Here is a 23771-nt window from a genome sequence, read left to right on the forward strand (position 1 = left end):
AACACCCCTAGTAGTGATGTGGATAAAACACCAGATAAAGAATAACAGGCCTTCATAAGTGAAAGAAGAAAAACCACATGAAACTATGCAACTATATATCTTTTCTAACAGGGTAGTAAAAGTTTAGCTGGCTAAATATGAGCTGTTACTGTGGATGAGCTGGTTAAAGCGTAAAGCCTTGTTTAAACTCGACGCGTCCGCATGAGCCCAAAGGTGCGCGCGGCAAAAATAACATGATTGTACAGCGCGCGCGCCTCCGCATCCCCGAGACACCATTTACTACACACAATAGGCTTTTTTCTCTGATTTTGAAAACTCTTTGCGATCGACGGGTTGGTGATTCCTGTGACATACTGTTTTACGGTCAATGACAAGAGTACTAATCAGCTGTCTCACGAACGTAACCAGCACATTTATCCCCACATAGCAAAGCCATAACACAGCGAGGGAGAAGAATTAAGTTACATGAAACAATCCAACTACATATTTTACACCACTGTCAAGGGAAAAGTCACTACTCACGGTGTTTATGGCTAGCTTCTAGCTTTCTGCGGCTTCTCTTTCAAGGTAGTGACGAAACGCGCTCTGTAGCGCTGTTTGTTCGCTGTCGGCTACGCTAGAAACATGACGTCACAATATGTCGACCTTCATAGAAGGGGGCGCCCGCGGTTATGGAGATATAAATGTCTCATTCTAAGGTAATAAAACATTACGGTTTATTAAGCAAGTTCTTTATACACCACTGAACACATAGTTATGGATGTCATATTGCATTTCTGTTAATAGATACTCAATTTTTACACATTGCACCTTTAATAGCGAACTAAATGAATGCTCTGCTAGTTAACTGGAGATGTTTTATTGATTTGTATTGGGTACATCCGTGCCTCAAGTTGTGGGACACGACTTCACTGGATCTAAACAAATCAATCGAACCATAGATGTGACCAGTAGTGGTGGCTTTCTTAATCTATTTAAAATAATTTTGCAAGGGTTCTTGCAAAAAAAAAATTGTATGCTTAAGAAGTAAGCTTTGGAGAGATATGAATCTAACCATTTCTATCCCCCCTCTCTCTTTCTCTACCTCGCTCTCCCTCTCTAAATGCCCACAAAATCTGACTGAGCATCCCAGAAAAAAGGTAAGTTATAGATAGATACAGATATGGAAGTTGTTAGTTTTTTTTTTGCTGTGCACTTTACTACCTGTGGTCCTTTCAGTGTATTAGAAAAACTGATGGCTGACTGACTCAAAACAATATTTTGGCTATAGCCTTTTTTTTTGCAGTTTTTAGTTTAAAAACTAAAGCTAAATTTAAAGACTCTGATGTCCTGTCTTTTATCTTTATTTTATTTTATATTCTACAGGAAAGTTGTATTCGTCAAGCCCTAAGCTGTTCCCAAAGTTCTGGACATGTTGCTTGCAAATAAATACACGGTTGTCAATTCATGATACATTGTCTTCTCTTAATGGTAATACTTAATGTACACTGTTGTTAAATATAGTTTAATAAATAATGCTATAATCTGTGATCGATATCGGGCGATACAGCTTCCAGTAATCGGAGATCGGTGATCAGCCCCAAAAAATTGAATTTGGGGTTTTCATAAGCTGTAAGCAATAATCATCAAAACTTTTGCACGATATTCTAGTTTTTTTCGAGTTTCACCTGCATTTCAAAATTAATGCTGGTCTTTTGAACTTCCAATCCATCAAAGATTTCTGAAAAATAACATTTATAATGGTTTTCACAGAAATATGAAGCAGCACGTTCAACATTAATAACATTTATGACTATTTCTTGAGCATCAAATCATCATATTATACTGATGTCTGAAGGATCATGTGACACTGAAGACTGGAGTAATGATGCTGAAAATTCAGCTTTGATCTCAGGATATAAATTACACTTTACTATATATATATTCACATAGAAAACAGCTATTATAAATCATAATAATATTTCATTATATTGATCAGATAATTGCAGGAACAGTACCTCCTCGTGGGCAGATATGGCGGGTCCCATCTTGTCTGTAGAAACACTCTGTGCTTCTGGATCTCCAGCAACATCATGAATCTCTTGGGCCAGAATAGCCAAATCTTTGGCCAGGTCTTGACTCAATCTAGCAAAGAACATGCATTCAAATTACATTTTGTAATTTACAATTACATATCAAAACAAATAATTAAAGTTGGTGGCAATGCAGTACAAGTAATAAGACTTTTTTTGTGTTGGAATTGATGCATAATTTGAAGTCATTTTTCAAATATGTACGTGTGCAATTATGCAACTTATTTACTGACAAATACAACTGGAATGCATGAAGAATTTACCTAGGTCTACACCTATGATGATTCCCATTGTAATCAACGATATCTACACTGGGTACAGTCAATGCATGTCTAAGTCAGGGAGAAAACCAAACCAAAACACATTCAAGCTCAGCATAGCAGCTCTGAAAACTGAACATGAGATAAAGTCAATCAAAATGTGGCTTAAACATTCTCCAACTATTATTAAAACAGAATGATTGTGAATTGAAGATATTCCGGCGTTTACCCTACTACCCTTCATTCTCTGATTTCGCTTGAAGTATATCAGGGCTTAAAACTTAAGTGTTTTTTTCAAGTCACCTTTATTTATTTATCGCTTTTTACAATACAGATTGTTTTCAAAGCAGCTTTACAGAGATAAATAATGCAACAACATTTGTTTCCAGAAGAAAATAGCGTCACAGTCCTAATCATCTTCAGTTATGGTTCATTTTTGCTGTAAAAAAGTTATTAATCTAGTTTATTTATATATAAATAACCCACTCTGGAGAAAACCGTGATGTCATCGTCCAGCTCAGTTCTCATATAATGTTGTCAATGGAGGCAGATCAATGATATTGTTGAATATTAAATGAAATATCCCCAACTAAGCAAGTCAAAAGCCAATCCAAAATTTGTCAAATTAAATTTTTATGACGTGAGTATGTGATTTCATCTGCATTTCCCACAGAAATCATAGGGCCCTATATGTACAATCCATCCTCACCTGGCAATCTCGGCACTATGAGATGTCCAGTTCTGGAAGGCGTCACTCTCGTGTCCTTCCCCCTCGGAGTCTCTGGAGCGGGGTACGGCTCGCACCGGACCTGCTGGATGGAGACTGGCGTTCTGCTGGGCCCCTGAATGATGGGAGCGTTTGTGTTTAGGGGTGCTAAGGTTAGACTCGTACTCATCCTCCGAGGTGGAGGCGTAGTCTGAACCCTTCTGACGCCTCCTGGAGCCTTGGCCCAGGGAATTGGGAATGGGGAGCGTTTGGTACACCAAGTCATCAGAGGATGGGATAGACACCAAAATAAAAAAGCAGACGTAGAAAAAGACAGAATAAGACACCCGAAAAACCAACAACCACTTCCCATTTGTCAATGGGGTCCAACTGCCCAAATGGACTCTAGATTGTTAATCCCATCAGGAAAAAAAAATGACAACAAATTACCTTGATTTCACAATATACCGGTTAAGTTTTTAGTATGGTAATCTAGTTGTCTCCAAATTTAAAAATTAGTAGTATTGGAGACTTGTTAGTTAAAGACGGTCATTAGCCCAATTGTGCGATACAAACAAATGCGCACAAATCAAGTCAATGATCGTTGGAAGAGTCAATCAGAGAAAAGTGAAACATTTTCACATCAGAAAAGTCTTGTACTTTTGTTTTGTTTGGAAGCTCATGACTCTGATAAATGGATACACAGCCAAGGATTGTATGGTACTAAATTATATTAACGCTGTATTTATAATTCATTTATTCACTTTCTGAGCATAGACCTGAAAATTAAATTTCCAATTTAAACGGTCTTAAATCTTGAATGCTTTAGAGCCACGGTTGTCAAATGATTTCAGGGGGTATGCGAAAAAAGATCTAAGGGACTGTTTGTTTTTTATTTAAGGGGCTACCGGAGGAGTTTTGAGATCTGTTGTCAAAAAAGACTTGACCCTACCTTCGCCAGCAATAATTTTTTCTATGACCCTCCAAAATGATTGTGAAAAAAGGCATGACCCTCCCCGATAATGTATTGATTACTTCTGTACTGGTTTGCGCTTGATTTCTGCTTTCTCGGACTCGTCTCGGACTTGTACCTTCAAAGACTCGGTCTTGACTCGGACTCGGCATTGGCGGTCTCGTCCCCATCACTAGTTAAGGCTGTAACGATAGACCAAACCTACAATTCGGTTCGTATCATGATTTTTTATTTTAGATTTAAAAAAAATAAATCATGTTTTCGGTGCTGATGCAGTGGTGACGCCTTCATGTAACAAGGGTGGCGCTCCCAAGAAAGTATCTTAAAGCCGCCACAAAGAACCGGCAAAAGTAATGATTATGAATATGTAAAATATAGCAAGGAGAGATTAATTGTTTATTAATAAACAAGGTTTTTCAGTGTGTCGGCTTCAAGATGAATTTGACGATGCTGACTCGCAATCTTCACAGTAACGCGCCAGAGAGAAATGCAGATTTCATACGGATTACATAAGCAGAGAGCAGTCTGTTTTTCGTTTTTAAATGTTCTGTTTAAAAGTAGACATCAAGCTTTCTATATATTTCTCAAGTCTGTGAAGTACATTATACGCTGAGTTTCGGTTAATTAATAAGACGAGAGTCCAGTTCACGCGCTGGCGACTCCATGTCATGATGATCTATTTTCTACAATATATTTACTTCTTATTTATTAAATCCAGGCAATTGGTTGATGAAACATTAATTAAAATAAAGATACAATTAATAAAAAACGAAATTTACTTTAAAGGCTATGTGCTTTCTGAAGTAGCTTTCAGAGGGGTCATGTCCGTAACGAAGAACTGTCACGTCCGTAACATTGTTTTTTCCCTCATAAATGCGAACTCAAATTAAATAAAAATAATATTTTATGTTCTGTGGAGGCCGACCCTCATCCGGTGGGTAGTATTACTTTTGTTTTGCGCAGTGTAGTTCATAGAATTACTAAAACATATTTTGCCACCTAAAAGTTAAAGATTTTTTGTGTCATGTCTTGTGTATTTCCCTCATATTAAATATAAAACGCATGTGTAGACTGATATTTTTCTAATGTCTGGAGCTTTATTAAGGGAGTGTGGATATATAAACAGACGTTTCAGTATTAAATGCATTTTCTGAGAATTTATATTTCAAGTTCGGACCTGGCAAACCGAGCGATTAAGACGTTGATGATATTTATTTATGTTGATGATTTTTTTAATGTTAATGCCATTTATTTATGATGCCAACGTATTTATGCGAGACGGGATTCTCAGCTTTGGTCTGCCTTAAGACCAAGTATAGGTACAGACTGTTTGTGGAAAATGATCTAAGACTGAAAACTGTCCCCAATTCGGCCTAACATCACTGCATTATGTAAGCACATCCAGGCACATCCCTCACATTGATTAAACTGGTGATGTGGATGGACAGCTTTAATGAGATGTTGGATATGTGTTGTAGGCCTATTGTGTGTGAGATTGGTTGCATATCTGTTTAAAATCATTATATTCAGCACATTTGTATCATATGTTGACTTTTGATGAGATTTGTATCATATGTTTATGATTCTATTAACAATTGGTGGTGTCCGGAAGATCTATAACGTCTCAGGGGGTACATGCCTGTTAAAAGTTTGGGAACCACTGCTTTAGAGCAGACTTAAGTTTAATCTCTTTTCATAGACGACACTTGTCAGATTATTGCTGAAGTGAAAAAAAGTTTTAAGTGAACTTATAAACGTACAATTCTTTAACTTTTTTTTTGTAATGAAAAATGTATGTAAATATTTTAAATCGTATTTTTGCACATTTTTTTTTTTTCAAAAACACATTTCACTCTAGAACTGTTAGAAAAATCAAAAGCCATAAATCTAAACAAGTTGTCTCAAAAATTTGAGCCTGGCATCTCAAAAAATTAGCTTTCAGTAAGATTTTGTTTGGCTTTTTGGACTATTTTATTCAGTACCATTTAACCTTTTCGAATCATGTCCATGATTATTTTGTGTGTGTTCACATAGCAAGTACCAAAACCTTTACGAAGTTTCTTACCATTCCGATGAAGAAAAAGAAACATTTGTAAAATTTTAGAGCACCAGAGGGTTCATAACGTTTACCTTGCATTGCCCAATGATTAGGCAAATCTCTCCATGAAATAAGCAAACACGGAAGCCATTCTGAAGCATGATACTCACTAGCAGTGCTGCTGGCGTATTTAGCGCTGCTGGAGCGTCCGCGAACAATCGGCTGCCTGATCATGGTGTTCGTAACCTTCCTTAGAAGAGCCTTGTGATCCGGCACTGAAGCTTTCCTCACGGAGCTTCCCGACTCCGTGCTTCGGTTCGAAAATCCCGTCCGGCTCGCGGAAGACTCCGTGTCACTGGTAGTGTTAAAAGAGCTCGTCCTTTTCCTAGGCAAAGCTAAAATGTCCAATCGAGAGAGTTTCTTGCTTTCCTGAGCGCCTCGGATGTTTCCCGAGGGATTGACGTCGGAGTTCTGAGACGTTCGGTCGGTTTCGGTGCCTTCGTTGTCGGAGGCTTCGCCCAAGCGGGAGCGGCGTAGCATCGAAGCTCTCGTGGCTCTCGGAGCGGAGAGGCTATTGGAACGAGCCAGAGCTTGATGCACTGTACCTTTGGATTTGCTCATACCTTCCTTTTGAAGAGGAATAGTGTACTTTTTGTAAGGTAGGGAATTCGATTCCTGGTCGGAAACGACGTCACGTCTTGCGGTGGGACTTTGACGTTCTGGCGCAAAGTCGAGAGAACTAAGATTACGACGGAGCTGAAAACTCTTGCCATCACTGTCCTTTATCCCGGACGATGGATCATCGGAAGTCTTAGGTTCTCTTGAATACTGTCCGGTACCTTTTAAAAGTCCTCTGGGGCCAACAAGCTTCTTAGGAATAGAAGCCAAAGCGTTTTTGCCACTGATTGTACTGGAAGTGTCCGATTCTTCCGAGAATGAGTCCTCCTGATGGGAGCGTCCGTTGTTTTCTTGCTGGCCCAGAAGCTTGGCTTCCAGAGAAGCTAAAACATCCTCAGTGTCTTTGAGGTACGACTGAGTGTCTTGATTGCTTACACCTTTAAAAGCTTCTGTGCCTAAGGGTTGACTAGATATCTGAGGCAATCTGGACAACTGGATGTCATCACTAGCCCTGACTTTAGTATAACTTTCTTGCCTGGCAATAGACACTGAACTGTCCGCACCAAGAGAGTCATCCTTGCTTGGGTGATCAACGTTGGATGGCTTGGTAAGTCTCCCATGCTGTCGCGTTAAAGTAGCGGTGGAGAATTTGGCAGGTGAATCCATATCTTTCGTCTCTTCTTGATTGGGTTGCGTATTTGAAGACTGGTTCCACGTCTTGTAAGTTGTGTCAGGAGCCGTCCTGCTTTGCTCGACCACCGATCCATCATCGGACCTGCTGGCATCACTCAAGCTGTCTGGATCCAGATCATCTTGGACTCTTAGTTTCTGTGGATCCCACTGTTGCCTCTGAACTTGCGAACTCTTCTCCAAACCGGACAGGTACGAGTCAGGTGGGATGCGTATTGCGGGCAGTGGCTTCTCGATCTTCTCCTTCAAAGGAACCGGAGGCAGAACTCGTCTTGATCTGCTGCTGTGACCTGTTTCCGAGTAGTTAGCAATTTGGTTAAGCATAACTTGGTGGATGATCCTTTCACCAGCTTAAAGACATAATTAATTGGAAAAATGGAATAAGCTTGCAAATTATGGCTGCACGATATATCGTTTTTAATGTGACTTGTGGATTATTTGCAAAGTTTTACACAGAGTGAAAGAATCATTTGCATGTGTTTTTAAGTCAGGTGTCAAGTACAAGTGGACTCGCGTGCCGTTTTCTGTGCACACACACGCACACACACACAGGGTCCGAAATTAACACCCGCCAAGCGCCAAATGCAGGTAGATTTTCCGTTTGGCGAGTAAATCTCAAAAGGCTATCCGCCCCCCTGGCGGGTGAATGTTCATACCAAAATAGTAATTTAATAAAATGTTTATTACAATTGCATTTTGTAATGTTATAAAATATCTAGCATGATGGCTACGGACATCACGGAGTTGTTGTGTTTGCGGGATGGGAATTGAAAGTGACATGGCGCACCTGAAGAACGAGCAGAGAGAGAGAGAGAGAGAGAGACAGCGAGAGAGAGAGAGAGAGCCCTGGGCGCGCGCCCGCACTCTTTCTCTTCGAAACCAGGCGAAAGTATAAACAAGGCTTCACCGTCTCCTAATCGCTGTCTTGCTCTCTCTCCCTGGCACATATTCATCAAAATAAATCGACACGATGGTAAAGGTCGGAAGATCATAGTTTCATGTGGAGCATTCGGATATTTTTTTTCCTGAATTACCGCTGGGTGTGAACTGTGAATTGTGCTAAAATACCTTATCTTCTCTGAAGCGTTCCGCACATTCAGCTGACATAAACCACACTTTAAATAAACGAAAAAACCTATCCAGTGATTAAATGTTTTCTGTGTTGACACAAATCTTGAGGGATGTCCTAGCTGCCGGGATAATCACACAACGCGTACATATCCCATAATGACACGTCCAATTCGCGAACTAATGACTCACTCCTTTGAACCGATTCATTTTAATGAAGGGTTAAAAACAACTGATATTTCCAGTCCTTCAGTTACTGATCAGTCAGAGTAAATGGAGTAAAAAAATAGGCAGAGTAAAACTAAATATTTTTTTGAAATAATTATAATATATTATTATTGCATACTTTTTATTAAATATACAATTAATACATTTCATTTGTACAGAACTATTTTTATAGGCACCACCACAAAAATATTATTTTAATGTGTGTAAATTGTGTAATATGTGTGTGTAAATAAAAGTAAGAATGGAAAATAATAGACCAGAAATATAATGCCAAAAATGTTTAAATATAGCCTATATAAATTAATGTATATGTGACACAAAAAGGCTGTTTATTATTTTGGCTGGTAAAAAATATGCTTGGCTGGTGGATTTTTTCATCTACCAGTCCCAGTGGCAGGTGAGCCAAAAAGTTAATTTCGGACCCTGCACACACACACAGTACAGAGCTGTGCACACCGAATTCTCTTTCTTTTGAGCTTTAACGGACACGTGCACGCAAAGTGAAGTCAAAAGGCCCGTCTTGACGAGTATCCTCGTAAACATAGTCGGTTATACATGTTGTAAACAATTGAGAAAGAAAACGATGCGTCTCATTTATATTAGATCCATGCATTTGTCTTAAAGGGACAGCAGCCTAATGTACCCGCCGCTGTTTGTGTCACCAATGGTGAGCAAACAACAAAAGAGAGAGAAAATCACTTCAGTAGCTTTAACAAAGATAAATTGTATTAATTTATTAATTATATAAGTTAGTTAGCTTTCATTTATGCAGTTAAGACTGTTATTTTACATTTGATTATTCAATTTCTGTACCTGAGTACTGTTAGATTTACCTGAAAAACAAAGCACTGCTTCTTTCAATTCTTCTATTGTATTTATCTATGCTTGTAATTTGTTTATTTTCCATGCAGATGCACCGCCCTACAAAATTACCCTAATCATCCTAGAATGATCAATTATTTTCAATTAGAGCTATTCAAATCATCTGGGAAAATTGTTTTTACATCGCAATATATATGGCCGAAAAACAAAATATTGCAATGCAAGTTTTTTTTCTAATATCGCGCAGCCCTATAGAAAATACAAAAGCGAAGAAAGCAAGAGAAATGTCCATACCTCCGGTAGAAAGATCCGCCTGTGTTGGGATATCAGGACCCGAGTCTGAATAGGTGTCGGCCAGACTGGCCCAGCGGGAAACCCAGCGCGTGCCTCCAGGTGTCGACGTCATCGACTGCATCTGTAGAGGAAACCAGCTAATTAGACAAAAAACTTCTATTATATCACGTTGCTTTAAAGTGGAAACACTTTTTTTTTTTAAGTTGAGATATTTTCACTTTATCTGTAATAAGTTTGTTGCACATTTCACATTTGACTTAAATATAAAATAACTCTAGTAGATCTGCCCTGAACTGCTTAAACATTTTCACAATATTTAATTACAACATTTGCTCTATTAAAACCCTTACACTATTAACATTGTCTAGTAAATATTTATTATCTTATTTTTCTTTTTCTTTATACATTCTACATTTAATTGAAGAATTTATTTTTAATTACATTTTTTATTTCTTACCTTTCTCTCTCTTTTTTTTAAACTTATTTTAAGTAAAACACTTTGAATTACCACGGTGTATGAAATGTGCTATATAAATAAACTTGACTTGCATATCATATACTTTTAGGTGACATTTGACTTGCATTAAATAATCCTTCTAGATCTGTCCCAAATTAAGAATAAACTTTGTAAATATTTCAATTAATATTGTGCAAATAGTTAAAACTAACTTTCATAGCGTTCACTAGTTAAAAAAAAGCTAAAAAAACTTTATTTTATTTATATTATTACTTTACAAAAAAAAAAAAGATACATTAGAATAAAGAATATACATAATTAAACTTATTCAAGTTCCTTTAATTTAAATAAAACCTACTACAATTATGCTGGCATACTAAATATATCGATTCTGGTACTCAAACATGTCAAAATATACCAAATGAAAATATCTCAACCATATAAAGATCCAAATCACCCATTCATAATCATCCGAAAGCAGAAAAAAACAGCTTTGAGAAGATGCCCAAGAAAGATCCTAATAAAACCACAGTGGAAAATAAGTAGATTGCAGTGATTGACAGATATATCTACTGACGCCCATGATCCGGAGTGAGCATGCTAACGTTTATAGTCAGGTGAGAGTTTACCTGTACAGGACCCTTGTCTGGGTCACTATGGTCTTTCGGATATTGGCCCAGTTTTAGGCCTAAGCTATTCTCCCTGAGTAGAAGACTATCGTGACCCTCAGTGTCACCAACTATAGGCTTAAATGTTGTTGCTGCTGCTGAGGTTTGGCTGTTGTTGCCAACACCAAACACCTGTTAATGATAAAGCATGCATGAATTATGAAGGCTTTTATAAGCCTGTTCAGGATAGCCTGTTTTATAAGCATCTGACCGAACCTCTTCAACTCTTGACTGGGTGAATTATTCAGGAAGGCACTTGAAATGTGATAATATACCAGGGAAGTGGCAGAAATAACCTGAATAACAGAACTGAAACAATGGCTTCTAATTACAGATTATGTTTGGGGGTTTTTGAAGCTATTTAGATGTAGGGGTGGGCGATATGAACAAAATCTTATTTTATTCACGATAAACTATATAGTTATTATATTTAATAGGCAAGGCAAGTTTATTTATATAGCACATTTCATAAACTATGGCAATTCAAAGTGCTTTACACAGAAATGAATTAAAATAATCACAAGATAAAAGCAAGGAAAATTAAGGAATTAAAAGAGACATATGATGCAGTTATAAAATGAATTAAAAGAGTAAAAAGATGATACATGGATAATCTTCTTATCTGGCAAAACAAAGGTTTATCATATTTTTGTAAAAGTTTTAGAAATGATCGTTCTTTCTAAATGTGATGTAAACATACTGTCCCATGACTAAACAAACACAGACGTGTCTAAATAAGTACATTTGTCCTTTTTCTTTTATGAAATACCAGTAAATACCACTTTATTTCTGTGTGACTAATGTGCAATCTTGACATAACTAAATGTATTATGGTCAATGTATCACTTATTAGAGTAAAACATCGATGCTTGGCAGGGTTCGTACAGATACTGTAAAATGAAATTCCAGGGGCCTGATGTATAAACGTTGCGTACGCACAAAATGGGCATAGAAATATGCGTACGCATTTTTCCACGCACATATCGGGATTTATAAAAAATAAACTTGGCGTAAATAAGTGCGCACCGTAAGGATGCTCTTGACCGTGCGTACGCACTCTTTTAGAAGAGTATGTGTTTGGCGACACTGATGGTGAGCTCAAGTTAAATGTCTTTTTGGTCACTTTTAGACAGAAAATCTAAAGAAAATTATACAGAAAGATAATACAAATATAATTTCACAAACCAAGCCTATCACATGAAGCAAACATCCGTCCCTTCTTAAATGTCCGCGCAGGCGAGCGCGTTTGGCTGTTTAGTGAAACTGACGCATATCATAATGCATCTAAAACCGTAAATCTTCATTATAAGTCCTAATCATAAATACAGTTCATGTTCACAATAACAGTTTAAATAAATAAAACAATGATTTAAACTTTGTTTTACTTCTGTTGTAAAGATTTAGATTAAATATGCCATTCTGATTAATGTAGTTAAACACTTAAATTACATGAAATCATTACTGAGAAGTTATAACATTTTTTATATTCAATAAATAGAAATAGTTGTTGTGGATGCAATGCTTTCGAACACTTTTCATCTTGCATGGTGTGTTTTAATGTTTTAACTAAAGAGATAATTGCTTATGATAATAGCAGATTGTCTGAGAAAATAGTTTCGAGCAAATGATGCACAACAAGGTCTGTTTCCATTAAAAACATAAATCAATTAAAAATACTCTTTGGCCAGTGGAAAAGATTAAGAAAAACTTTCTCCGAAATGTATTCTATACTATTTGATTTATTTATTCAAAAACAAGGCAAGGATAGGCTACTAGTTTTTATTAATGTAACTAACGTGACAGCACAGCCGCATTTCATATTTTCCTAATGTCTTGTACCGTTAAACATGTTATCACGTGGATGAATAATCATATGCAAATGATATGCAGATGAGGATATGCATAGTAAAACTAGGCGTTGTAAGCTCCATATATGGTTGTTTCGGGGAGGAGACACATGTGCGCACAATCTTCCGCTAAATGGGATTTATAAAGTGAATTCTGCGCAGGTTCTGGCGTACGCACGGTTTCATAAGTCTGAATATTTTTTTGCGTACGCCATTTTTACCTTTGTGGCGCACGTACACTTTTAGTAAGGATCCTACGCACAGTTTTATAAATGAGGCCCCAGGACTTTAGGCACTACTTTTTCGGCTATCAAGGACTACAATCAGGGATCTCACTTATAAAGCTTTTTTAGAATTTGAAAGATAATAAAGATATTGTTTAATAGATTCATAAAAATAAATCAATTTAAAAAAATGGTACGAATAAAGTGCAGCACATGCAATGACTTTGACTATACTATAGCCCTATTCGGGCGGGATTCATTTTTACAAGGGTAGATGGAGTAATAATGTAATTTTACCTCAGGGCGTCTGTAATATTACTGGCTAATTCGCACGAGATTAGAGATCTCAGTAAAACTAGCAGAAACTAGCTCGATTTGCGCATCGTCGCCGCCACTCCTGTCGTCATGTGCGTATTACGTTGCTTCCGATATCACGTGCGCAAACACACAACCTATATTTATATGTATATAAAACAGTTATGTCCGGTCAAACGATGTATTTAACTTCAGATTGGATTGTGTTGGTAATGGGCACTTACCTAACGCTAAAAGATGTTTCGTGCCTCTAACCAGTGCTTTCTATCTTCTGATCTGAATGGTGTTTGGAAAACACGAGTTTTGCCACAGATTTGTCCCAGCGTCTTGAACGCAACTGAATGCTTTTTCAAGCATCTCCATACTTGAAAAACCGCGGGAAACTACTTTTAAACACGAAATATGTCGTACATATTTACAGCGGGTCATTTCGCACGAGATTAGTATTATCTGAGGTGGTTTTTCCGGACCTTTTTACTGAAGGTAAAAGTCGCCGTAATCTTTACCGACATTGTCCGTGATGATCACGGAGATGCACAAGATATCGCTTTTCTTATTCAAACTGATTTTTCCCCCCATTAATATATGATTGACCTGAAGAATGAAAGCTGTATTGGATATTTATATTAGCAATATCACGCTCATAGCCATGAGAAATTGCTCTTTATCTATATAAGACAAGCTGCAACTTTAATTTTGTGTGAAAAGGTTGTTTTATCGATAAAATTAAACATGACTTTCACATATATCGTCTTTCAATAATTCAAGCACTTTTCAAGTACCTTTTCATAAATATGGCTGTTTTCAAGGGTTTTCCAAGACTTAAATTTGACCTTTTTTTTTTTAAGCACTTAAGCACCTTGTACGAACCCTGGCTTGGGTTTTAAATCTTTAGGTTAACCACAAAAATACCAACAAACTGGTGCTTTTATCATGTTCGTTTTTGCGACCTCGCTAGTTTCCAGTGATTTCTTTCCGATTAGTTTCCTGATAAAACTCCCATTTGTCAGTGATGGTTTGTGTGACGTTGTGTCAGAGAGGCGTGTGACAGGCTGGTTTTTAGTGAGGCAAATAACTAGTAGTGTATTGTTGTGCTATGTGGAAATATTTACATACCGCGTTATAAATGATACAGCGAACTCTCTAATGATAAGACACTTCATCAACATGATATATGGTGCTCTACTCAAATATGATGTCAAACTGAAGTGACGGGGTTGTACCTGATCGATCAAACTCCGTGCCTCCACGACCTCTTTATCTGGATCCTCAATAGTGTAGGTCCCCGCATCACTTAAACTATCCTCCTCTTCATGCTGGGAAGTAACGTTGACTTCCATGTGCGCAGAGGGAGATCCGCTAGTTTGGGTAATGGTGGGATTTTGTGAATGAGACGTGGCAGGAAAACTCTGAGAAGAGCCAGAGTTTGTCGTAGTTGTACAAGATGATGAGGTTTTATGGTCCAACGTGGAGGCCGGATTAGGTTTCGACACCCTAAGCAACTCGGCTGCGAAGTCCTGCGAGAGTTTGGATCTCCGGCTGATGCTGCCGAAGGGTTTTGACGTCGTGCTCATGCGCATTTCACTTTTCTCTCGTCTGAGAGATTCGGCTCGCTTAGTATCATCAGAGCCTTTAAGTGGAATCGTGAACTGCTGTGTGGCTGGGTTATGTGCGGATGATGAGGCTGTTCGCTCTCCAGCCTGGCCTGCAACTTTTCGTTTGTCTAGCTTGCTTTTTAAAGCAGTCTGGAAGTCAGGAGAAGACATGTTATTGGTGAACGACTGCGAGCGTTTTTTCCGTTGACCGTCGTCAACGAACTCGACCATAAAAGCTTGTTGGGGATCCGGTTTGCCTTGGCTCTTTGAATCTGGTGTGTTGTTAGTTGGGTAATCTTTTCCTTCCAGTTGTGGTACGATCTTTTGAACCATTTGCGGTTCTTCTGGTTCCTCCAAATCATCATCTTCATGATGGTGTGCATCTGGAAACAACACAACAGGTCAATATTTAGAAAGAGAATAGCAGGCAAAAACAAATCTGGTACTAGAGGTCGTCCGATTAATCTGGCCTATTTTTGGCATTTTTTTATTTAATTTGTGCTGCAGATTCAGATTATTTTATTTAATGCCATGTCAGCATTCAAAGCTATTTTCATGGCAAAAATTCAATTACAAAAATACAAATATCATTTAAATACAATAAAAACAAATCCAAAAACAGCAAGTCGTATTATAAAAAATTCTTTAAATTAACAGATAAAAAAAAATCCAAACCAGTTTCTGGCATAATCTTATTAAATATGTCCTTAAGGAAGTAACTTCATAAAAGAGCATTCTGCTTGTATTAAGTCCAGGATAATCCAATAAAATATGTTTGACCGATAAGGGAATCTTAAAAAACATGCATAAAGTTGGGTCTTCACTTTTAAGTAAAAAAACATGGGTCAAACTCGTGTGACCCATACGACATCTGGTGTAGACCACTTGATCAAGTCTAGTTTTAAGAGTGATAAAAAGTCTGTTTGTAATTTCCAGATGAGTTTCGTACAACTTATTATTCTTGCACATATTCCACTCTTCTTGCCACCTATTTCAATATGTATCGATTAATAATCAGTCTGATATCTGAGGGAGGAATTTGACATTAAAATTTGTGCTGCAAATTAGGCCGATTAATAGGCAGATGCCCATTATGCTATGCTATGCTAATATACATATGCTAAGCACCCTCAAACGCAAGCAAGGGATCGTCAATCAAAATTATTTTCAACTATAGGCTGTTTTTAACGTGTTTTTGCAGCAGTGAGCCAAATCACAGACATAGTTGTTGATTCGAACGTAACGGCCAATCAGAAGTGTTTAAGTAGTTAGTTAGAGTTTTTATTCAGTGTTGCTGAGTTATACAGGCTTGCCAAACCTCCCATTAACAAACAAAGCGTAGACACGATGTAAGATTTATTGTGCATTGTTGGCAGCTTCTTACTTTATTTATAAAGGACGATTTAAAACAAAAATACCATATGAGAAAAACTCATATTGGTCGACCTCTATCTGGTACAACGATACCTAGAACTAAACATGCGTCATCATTAGCTGCGTTTACATGGACACTTATAATCGGATTGACGGCGAAAATCGGACTAAAAAACCTTCATGTAAACACCTTAATCGATCCGATTGAGCTCGATCCGATTGAAATTTCGATCGGATTGAAAGGGGTGGTTTACTCCTTTTGTAATCCGATCGAGAGAACATGTAAACACTTGATCGGATTGAAAACCGAAACTTAAAGGACTGCGCATGTGCAATGACGTTGAAATAGCGTAATGACGTATGACGCGTGGAACAAGCTGTTCTTCCTGTTGAATAAAGTGAATATAAATGAGTGTTCCGTCATTAAAAAATCCTCATTTCACTCAGCGTCTGTGAAGTGGAGCAGGACAACGTCCCACCAGTGCTTGTTTCAGATTATCATCCATGGACGACAAGTTTTGGGCACGTGGTTTTACTGCGTGATCAATAGCAGCACGGCAAAACGGTTCATGCTCATCGTCTCCAAATCATGACCAGAGACGGATAAATATTAAGTCTGCTGTTTAAAAAAAATAAAGAACCAATAAAGGAGAATAGTTATGCGCGAACAGCGGCATATTCGTGCAGTGTGCGCATGCCAAAAAATCAATTCCGATTTGAATCTTGTGACATATAAACGCATACATCAACCCGATTACTTTATTTATAGTTCATGTAAACACCGTGTTCGGATTCATCAATCGTATTGATTTCATTCCGATTGTGTCCATGTAAACGTAGCTCCGTTTTCACAGTCCACACTACAACATAAAAATTATATTTTGAAATGTATCTGATTGGAAGAGCATCTTCAAAAAGCGTTTTTCACTGTCCAAAATGCGGTCTCAGTGTTAATGGAAGGCCAAAACATTCAACCAAAAAAAAGAGGTGTTTTTGAATTTATCCAGATTATTTTATCCTGTGTGTGTCTGTGTCTGTATATATATACACACACACTTTGCTTCAGTGTTCTATTATTATAAAAGTATGTTTCTAGAATATAATATATAAGAATTACTTTCTGAAATTTTTTTGGACACATCTACGAAAAAACACCAGTTTTTCACTGAAAAGCGCATATAATAATGTTGTTATAAATGACTACAACTTGCTTAGGGATGGTTACAAATTTTAGTTTGGAATAACCAAATATAACTTTCTAAAGGTAAAAAAATCCAAACTTCAGGAGGTTCTGTTTGAGTTGGGTATAAGAAAAAAAATTAAAAATTTAACTAAAATAAAAAACACCAAAAAAAATTACTGCCGTTATTCTTAAATCTGGTAAATTCATTCATTCCCAGACAAAATAAATGTAAAATTGGGAATTTAAATGAGCTAGATTGAAACGTCAAGTTCTCCTGTTTAAAATGATATATGGCACTTGATGCGGACTGCTATAATGGGTTAGAAAAACAAAAAGAAGTACAGGCGAGTCAGGCGCCCCAAAAATGTTCTAGGTATTTAAAGGTTATTAATCTTTCCACCTGTACAAAAATGATTCATTAGTCGTTTACCCTTAAAGCTCTTGTTCGAGAGCTCTGTGGACCCAGACGGCTCATCGAGACTCCTCAACATAGTGGCGTCGCTTTGCACCAACCAATCAGCAACCTTGTTCTCCGCCGACATCACTTGTGTAAGTCTGGCTATCGACTCTTTGGTGGGAATCCTGCGCTGGCGGACCGAGAGCTTCGTGACTTGGTCCTTGATCTTGATCTTTCCAGGGGTTTGGTCATCAAACTCAATGGTGAAGGAGGCATGGCCCTGGACCACTGGGGGAGTGCACGGGGGTTTGTGGTCCGTGTCTTTTGTGGGGATCTCTTGGACTTCCAGGGATGAAGTTTTGGGCTTTGGATGGATCTCCTTTGTGGGAATCTCAAAGTAGCTCGGCTCCTTGCGGAAAGCGTAAACGGACTTTCCCTGGCCATCGAGAAACTCATCTGGTGATGCACTGACCTCACATCCGGTACCATCCTTGTGGTTTTCTGTGAAAACACATCAGCGATAATGATAGTGACACATGACATGTATCAGCCAAACAGATATGGTGGCCGATATGTTCATTTTTAATATTATCGTTATCTGCCTGATAAGAAAATTTGGCAGATTTATTAAAACTGATAAACAATAATGGAGTATTTCCTTAAGCTGAGACACTTCAATAGCTTGAAATAGGATTGAAATCACGTCAAAAAAGGAAAATACATTTCAGTGCAACATGTGCAGCGCAAGTCTGTCATATCAGCTACATAAAATTATAATGAGAATGTTATAATTGTGTGTTTGGGACACGGGTTTCAATTGTGAGGCTTTTGTTTTTGCAATCAGGCTCTCAAAAAATATATTAATTTGAATTTAGATTCATCGGCCAATATATCGGTTATTGGCTTTCAAATATAAATAATTATCGGTTATCGGCCAGATTTTTCATATTGGTGCATTCCTAGTCAATGATTGTTAATATAAATTAATAGTGATGGGAGAAACTGATTATTTTGACAGTGAGTGGGAATCAATTGATTAACAAAATGAATCACTTTTTGAAGCGTTTACACAACACCGTTTTCAACTAAATACATAAAACTTATGAGTTTTGGCCGATCATTTACACCACCTATTCTTAACCATAGGGCCGCGGCCCAAGCGCCACCTGGAGGGCCGCAAAAAACTTTACGTTTTTCACCTTTGGGCCGCGGGACCAAACTAGTTATCAATTGAAGACACCAGAATGACCAGTTATCCATGAGACAGTTATGGCCGCTTCACACCGCAAGCGTCAGCGGCACGTGAGCAGCGCGTATTTTTTTCGGCTTGCATGTTAATCAATGAGTGCATTCACACTGCGAGCAGGAGCAGCGCGTGAGCGTCAAGCAGGAGCGTCGCGTGAGCAGCAGTGAAGCGGGGGATTCGGCGCCGAGTCTATTTTTGCTGCGCTGCTCACCATTAAAGTGAAAGCACACTTTTGATGGACAAAATAAATTTGATTTCACACAAAAAGTGCCCAAAATGCACAGAAAAAGCATGTATAGTGAGTTTTAACAAGAACTAGAGTAGGCAAAAAAGGCAAGGAATATAGGCAAATTCAGTTTGGGTGAAAGTATGGTGTATTATAAAAAAACCTAAAGTAAAATAGCCAGAAAAAATTATATAAAAACTTTCTTTTAGTTTATGAAATACACAGACAGCTACATAGGCTAGCACAACCCAAATCAAACCCGAGTGTGCGGTTTTGTGTGTGTGTGTGTGTGTGTGTGTGCTTTATCTGCGGAGTTTGCATTCTTGTAAACCTATTGAAAATATGCTATGACTGAAACGACAAGATTGGAGCTGTTTTCTTGGTTGTTTTGTTGTTTACTGACATTTATATGGTTTACCAACTTCTAAAATCAAATGTATAGTTGTCTTTGTAAATAATTGTTTGCTTATATGTAGCTTTGGAGCCGCTACTGTGACACTGTACAAACGCTTCCAGTGTGAATGTCTGCAGCCGCGGTGACGATGTAGTTACGCTGACGCACTGCTCAAGCGCCGCTCACGCTTGTGGTGTGAAACAGCCGTTACAATGCACCATCCCACCACTAGTGGCAGTAATGCCAACACTGGAGGCTACTCTGAGAGTGAGCCTTTCCCCCATTCCACCCAGGCTGGATCTGATAATATCTGTGAAGCAGGCCCAAGTGTCTCATTAAGAGGGGAACATAAATAGGGAGTTGTAGCTTGTTCAAATCGGACTGTTGTGATTGTTATTGTTCATTTATAACAGATATGAAGAGCAACTTCAGGTTCTACCATGCAAAAATGTAGACTGCTGAAACAATTATCAAATTATTTTGCAGATTATAAAGCTATATTTTTTCATTTGCACTTTATTTAAATTTTAATTTACAACTTATTTATTTTGAAAAATATTATTATGAATTTATTTATTTTAGCAACAGATTTTATTGTTTTTATTTTTATTTATATACATTTTCACGGGCAGTGACATTCACAGGCAGTGATTCAAGTGATTCAGCAAATTCTCTTTTGTCTTGTCGCGCATGAATGGTTCAAAAGCATTCGCACGAATAAGAGCGGGATCATGTAACACTAGCCAAAGGATGACAAAAATAACAGATGCTGCGTTGATTGCGTTAATAGCCCTATTTGTTTATTTCATATAAAATCGCAGCATTTTGCGTCATATAATCGCATTGGCTTGACATCGCGGTACGATTAATCGTGCAGCACTAGTTAGGCTAATATGCCTGACTTGAGCCTTTAAATTTGTTCTTGATGCAGATTGATTTGTTCCATGAATTGTTGTGCGTTTTGCATCTTGTTGTAGCCTATGTGCAGGTTTACATACACAATAACCTGTTAAACTGCAAGTGGATTTCATTTAGTTATTGAATACAAATCAAACCAATGGTGAGATCAATAAACCAATACAGTGCTAATATTTGAATGGGCCCTGGGCCACTTTGTACTGTAAAATTTGGGCCCCGACATCAAAAAGGTTAAGAACCCCTGATTTACACAACAGCATTTTAGGGGACGGAAAAAGCAAACTTTTGCAAGCGATACCGTTATCGTTTCCGTGTAATCTTCAAAAACGACGCATTTTTTTCTTTACAAAGTGTCATTGCATCTACCAGCAGAATACAGCGTTTCGAGAATTTCATTTCGACAACGCAAGGTATAAAGTTTTCCAATTTTAGCACATCGTTGTGATGTAAACGTACCCTAAAAAACATGTGTAACGTGTCTGTGTAACGTGGTCTTTTATATATTTGTAGGGCTTGTTTTTTGCACTTCATGGAGGGCTTGGTTAATCTACTTAGTTACTTTTTTCATTTACTATACATTATATGGGTTAACTGAGATCCTAGCAGCAAACCATTGAAATTATAAAAATGTTTTGAAACTGTTATAAGCCTCATTTACCGAAATCATGTGATTTTGTTAGTTTGATACGCTCTCCAGACTACTGGTTTATAACAAAAGATTTTAAGCTTTACAGAAGCATTAATTTCCAAAGCATCCTTCACTACACACTAACTGCACAGACAGATTAGGATGTGTGCCAAACAGAAGAGCTAATTCACTTACATTACTTAAATCACTCCTGCTGTGAGGTTAACCTAGTGACGTCAAGTATTTTAGGTCTGTCTCACACACTGTCCTAACCAGGTGTAACATGTGTAAACTTCATTTTCTGTCCAAATTGCAGCATGAAGCAACAATATAATTTATGTTTTCTATACAGCTCTGAGTAGAGGGATTTTAAACCAAATTTCACTTTAAAACAGAACAAAAAAAAACAAAAAAAAAATATTTTTAAGTCTATATTCAAATAAATGTATAAAACAAACTTATGTAACAAATTAATTTAAAAATTAATTAACTATACATGACATTATTTTAGAAATATCTACATTTAAATAAATCTATAAAACAAATTTAGGTAAAATATAAAAAAAAAAAAACAATAAATAAATAGGTGGGTTATTCATCATAATAAATCTAATTTTTAAACCATGAGATAAATCTCAAATCTGACTGTGTTGCTGCTTGTTAGGATAAAAACTCAGATTAATATGGATTTAATGATTATCACATCGTGGCTGGTTAGGACACTGTTAAACACAGGCATGAAATGCCCAAGAAAATAAACTGGACATCAATGTCTGAAGAGTGTAGAAAAATATTAAATATATTAAACATGCTGTCCGCTAATGCTAAAACACTAAACTAAAATCCAAACCAACTGCAATGTAACAAATGTTTCTATGGTCACCCTTTAATCTCTGAAGAAAACTTTGAGAAGTGCTTAAGACTGGAGGGAAAATACAATGACCTTCTCATTGGACTAAGACTGGCTGCTAATCCATCACGAGCTTGAACCGGCGCGCCTGACGGGTTTTAAAGCTCATGCCAGCGTAGAGTTTAGTGCCGAATTCCTCAGGCTCGAGATCAGCGAACAAAAGGATTTGATCTGTTCTCAATTCACACTGCAACTGCATTCCTGTCCACACTTCTCACACACACACACACTGGCAAGAAGCTCACGTCATGATTCACTCGATTAAATAATTTGGCGATAGTGAAATTGACATCTCAAAACCGCTATGATATTAAGTCCCTGTGTAAATGTGTCTGTGGGATTGGGTGTGATGATCACGAGTCTCAGTTCCAGACCTGCATGATGTTCATGAGCGCTCGGGTCACAACGCTCACCCTTCTCTTCATCATCTTCACCCCACCAGGACGGCTGGCCGTAGAGAGGCGTGGGTCTCGACACGGGCGGATCTGACAATCAAACAAGGGAAGAGGAAGAGTTTGAGGAAACCACTGACAACTTCTGCCATTAATGCCAGAAGACACTTTACATTAATACAGTGGAACTGTATTCACTCCTGCATTAATACAGTGGAACTGGTTACATTGTTTGTTTCAAAAAACAAAACAACAATAAAAATAATTAATATATTCTAAAAAAATAATTTAATACTAAACAAATAAATACATAGCTGACATTACCTATTTTAGAAATAAAGAAAAATACAAAAAAAACTACATAAATACATGTAAGAAATCATTTAAAAAAAATATAAAAATAGTGAAAGTACAATAAAAATCTATTTAATACTAAAGTAAATCCATAGGTGGCTACCTATTTTAGAAATAATACAAAACAAAATAATATAATACTAAATAAATGAAAAATCATATGATAAATAAATTGGTGAAATGACATTTTTTAAAAGCAGAAAGAATAAAAAACATTTAAATAAATGTATAAATTATAAAATGTATATAAAGAATAAATTAATTTAAAAAAATAAACTATAAAAAAAATCACAGAAACAATAAATAAATGACTACTTATTTTAGAAATAAAAAAATAATTTTAAAAAGACTATTTAAATATGTATTAAATATATAAATGTAGGTTAAAAAAATTTATTTACAAAATGTAAAGAATTTAAACACAAACCTACATAAATTAAATAAATTGGTGGCATGACATTTCGGAAAAACAGAAAGAATAAAATTTTTAAAAAAATAAAAGTAAACAATTAATGATTAAAAGAATAAATTAATTTAAAAAATAATCTTTAGAAATCATACGTAAATAGGTGACTACTTATTTTAGAAATAAATAAATAATTTATCTATTTTTAAATATTTATAAAATGTATACATTTAGGTCAAAGAAACATGCAAAACCTAAAAAAAAGTGAACAAAAAAAAAGAAAAGAAAGAAAGAAAGAACCAAACTTGTTTTTAAACTCGACTCAGGTCAGTGCCAGAAAACACAACAGCTTAATTGCAAACCAAATGTAAAGGTTGGGAACGTTCATGCACACACTCTGCATGTCTGGCCTGAAGCCTTCAGTGCACAACAGTCATTCAGCCAATAGTTCTGGCACAACAGAACATT

At 37.0% G+C, this 23771-nt stretch overlaps 1 protein-coding gene across 7 annotated transcripts in view; it reads right to left on the reverse strand.

Moving 5' to 3' along the window:
* Nucleotides 1-23771, reverse strand: part of cep170ba (centrosomal protein 170Ba) — a 44591-nt gene that overhangs the window by 4497 nt on the left and 16323 nt on the right. For 3 of the 7 annotated variants that reach the window (XM_077196796.1, XM_077196797.1, XM_077196798.1), the window contains exons 7-13: nt 22526-22636; nt 17863-18330; nt 14504-15258; nt 9770-9890; nt 6220-7647; nt 3042-3174; nt 1998-2124 (exon numbers count right to left, since the gene is read on the reverse strand). In XM_077196796.1, coding sequence (XP_077052911.1) covers nt 1998-2124; nt 3042-3174; nt 6220-7647; nt 9770-9890; nt 14504-15258; nt 17863-18330; nt 22526-22636 — 3143 coding nt within the window. Of the gene's footprint in view, nt 1-1997; nt 2125-3041; nt 3277-6219; nt 7648-9769; nt 9891-10855; nt 11027-14503; nt 15259-17862; nt 18331-22525; nt 22637-23771 lie in introns of all 7 variants that reach the window. The other 4 variants (XM_077196793.1, XM_077196794.1, XM_077196791.1 and 1 more) reach the window with 3 other exon arrangements.

The sequence above is a fragment of the Siphateles boraxobius genome, unplaced genomic scaffold (assembly GCF_051911475.1).
Source record: "Siphateles boraxobius isolate OS27281-9 unplaced genomic scaffold, OSU_SipBor_1 36, whole genome shotgun sequence".
Taxonomy (NCBI): Eukaryota; Metazoa; Chordata; class Actinopteri; order Cypriniformes; family Leuciscidae; genus Siphateles; species Siphateles boraxobius.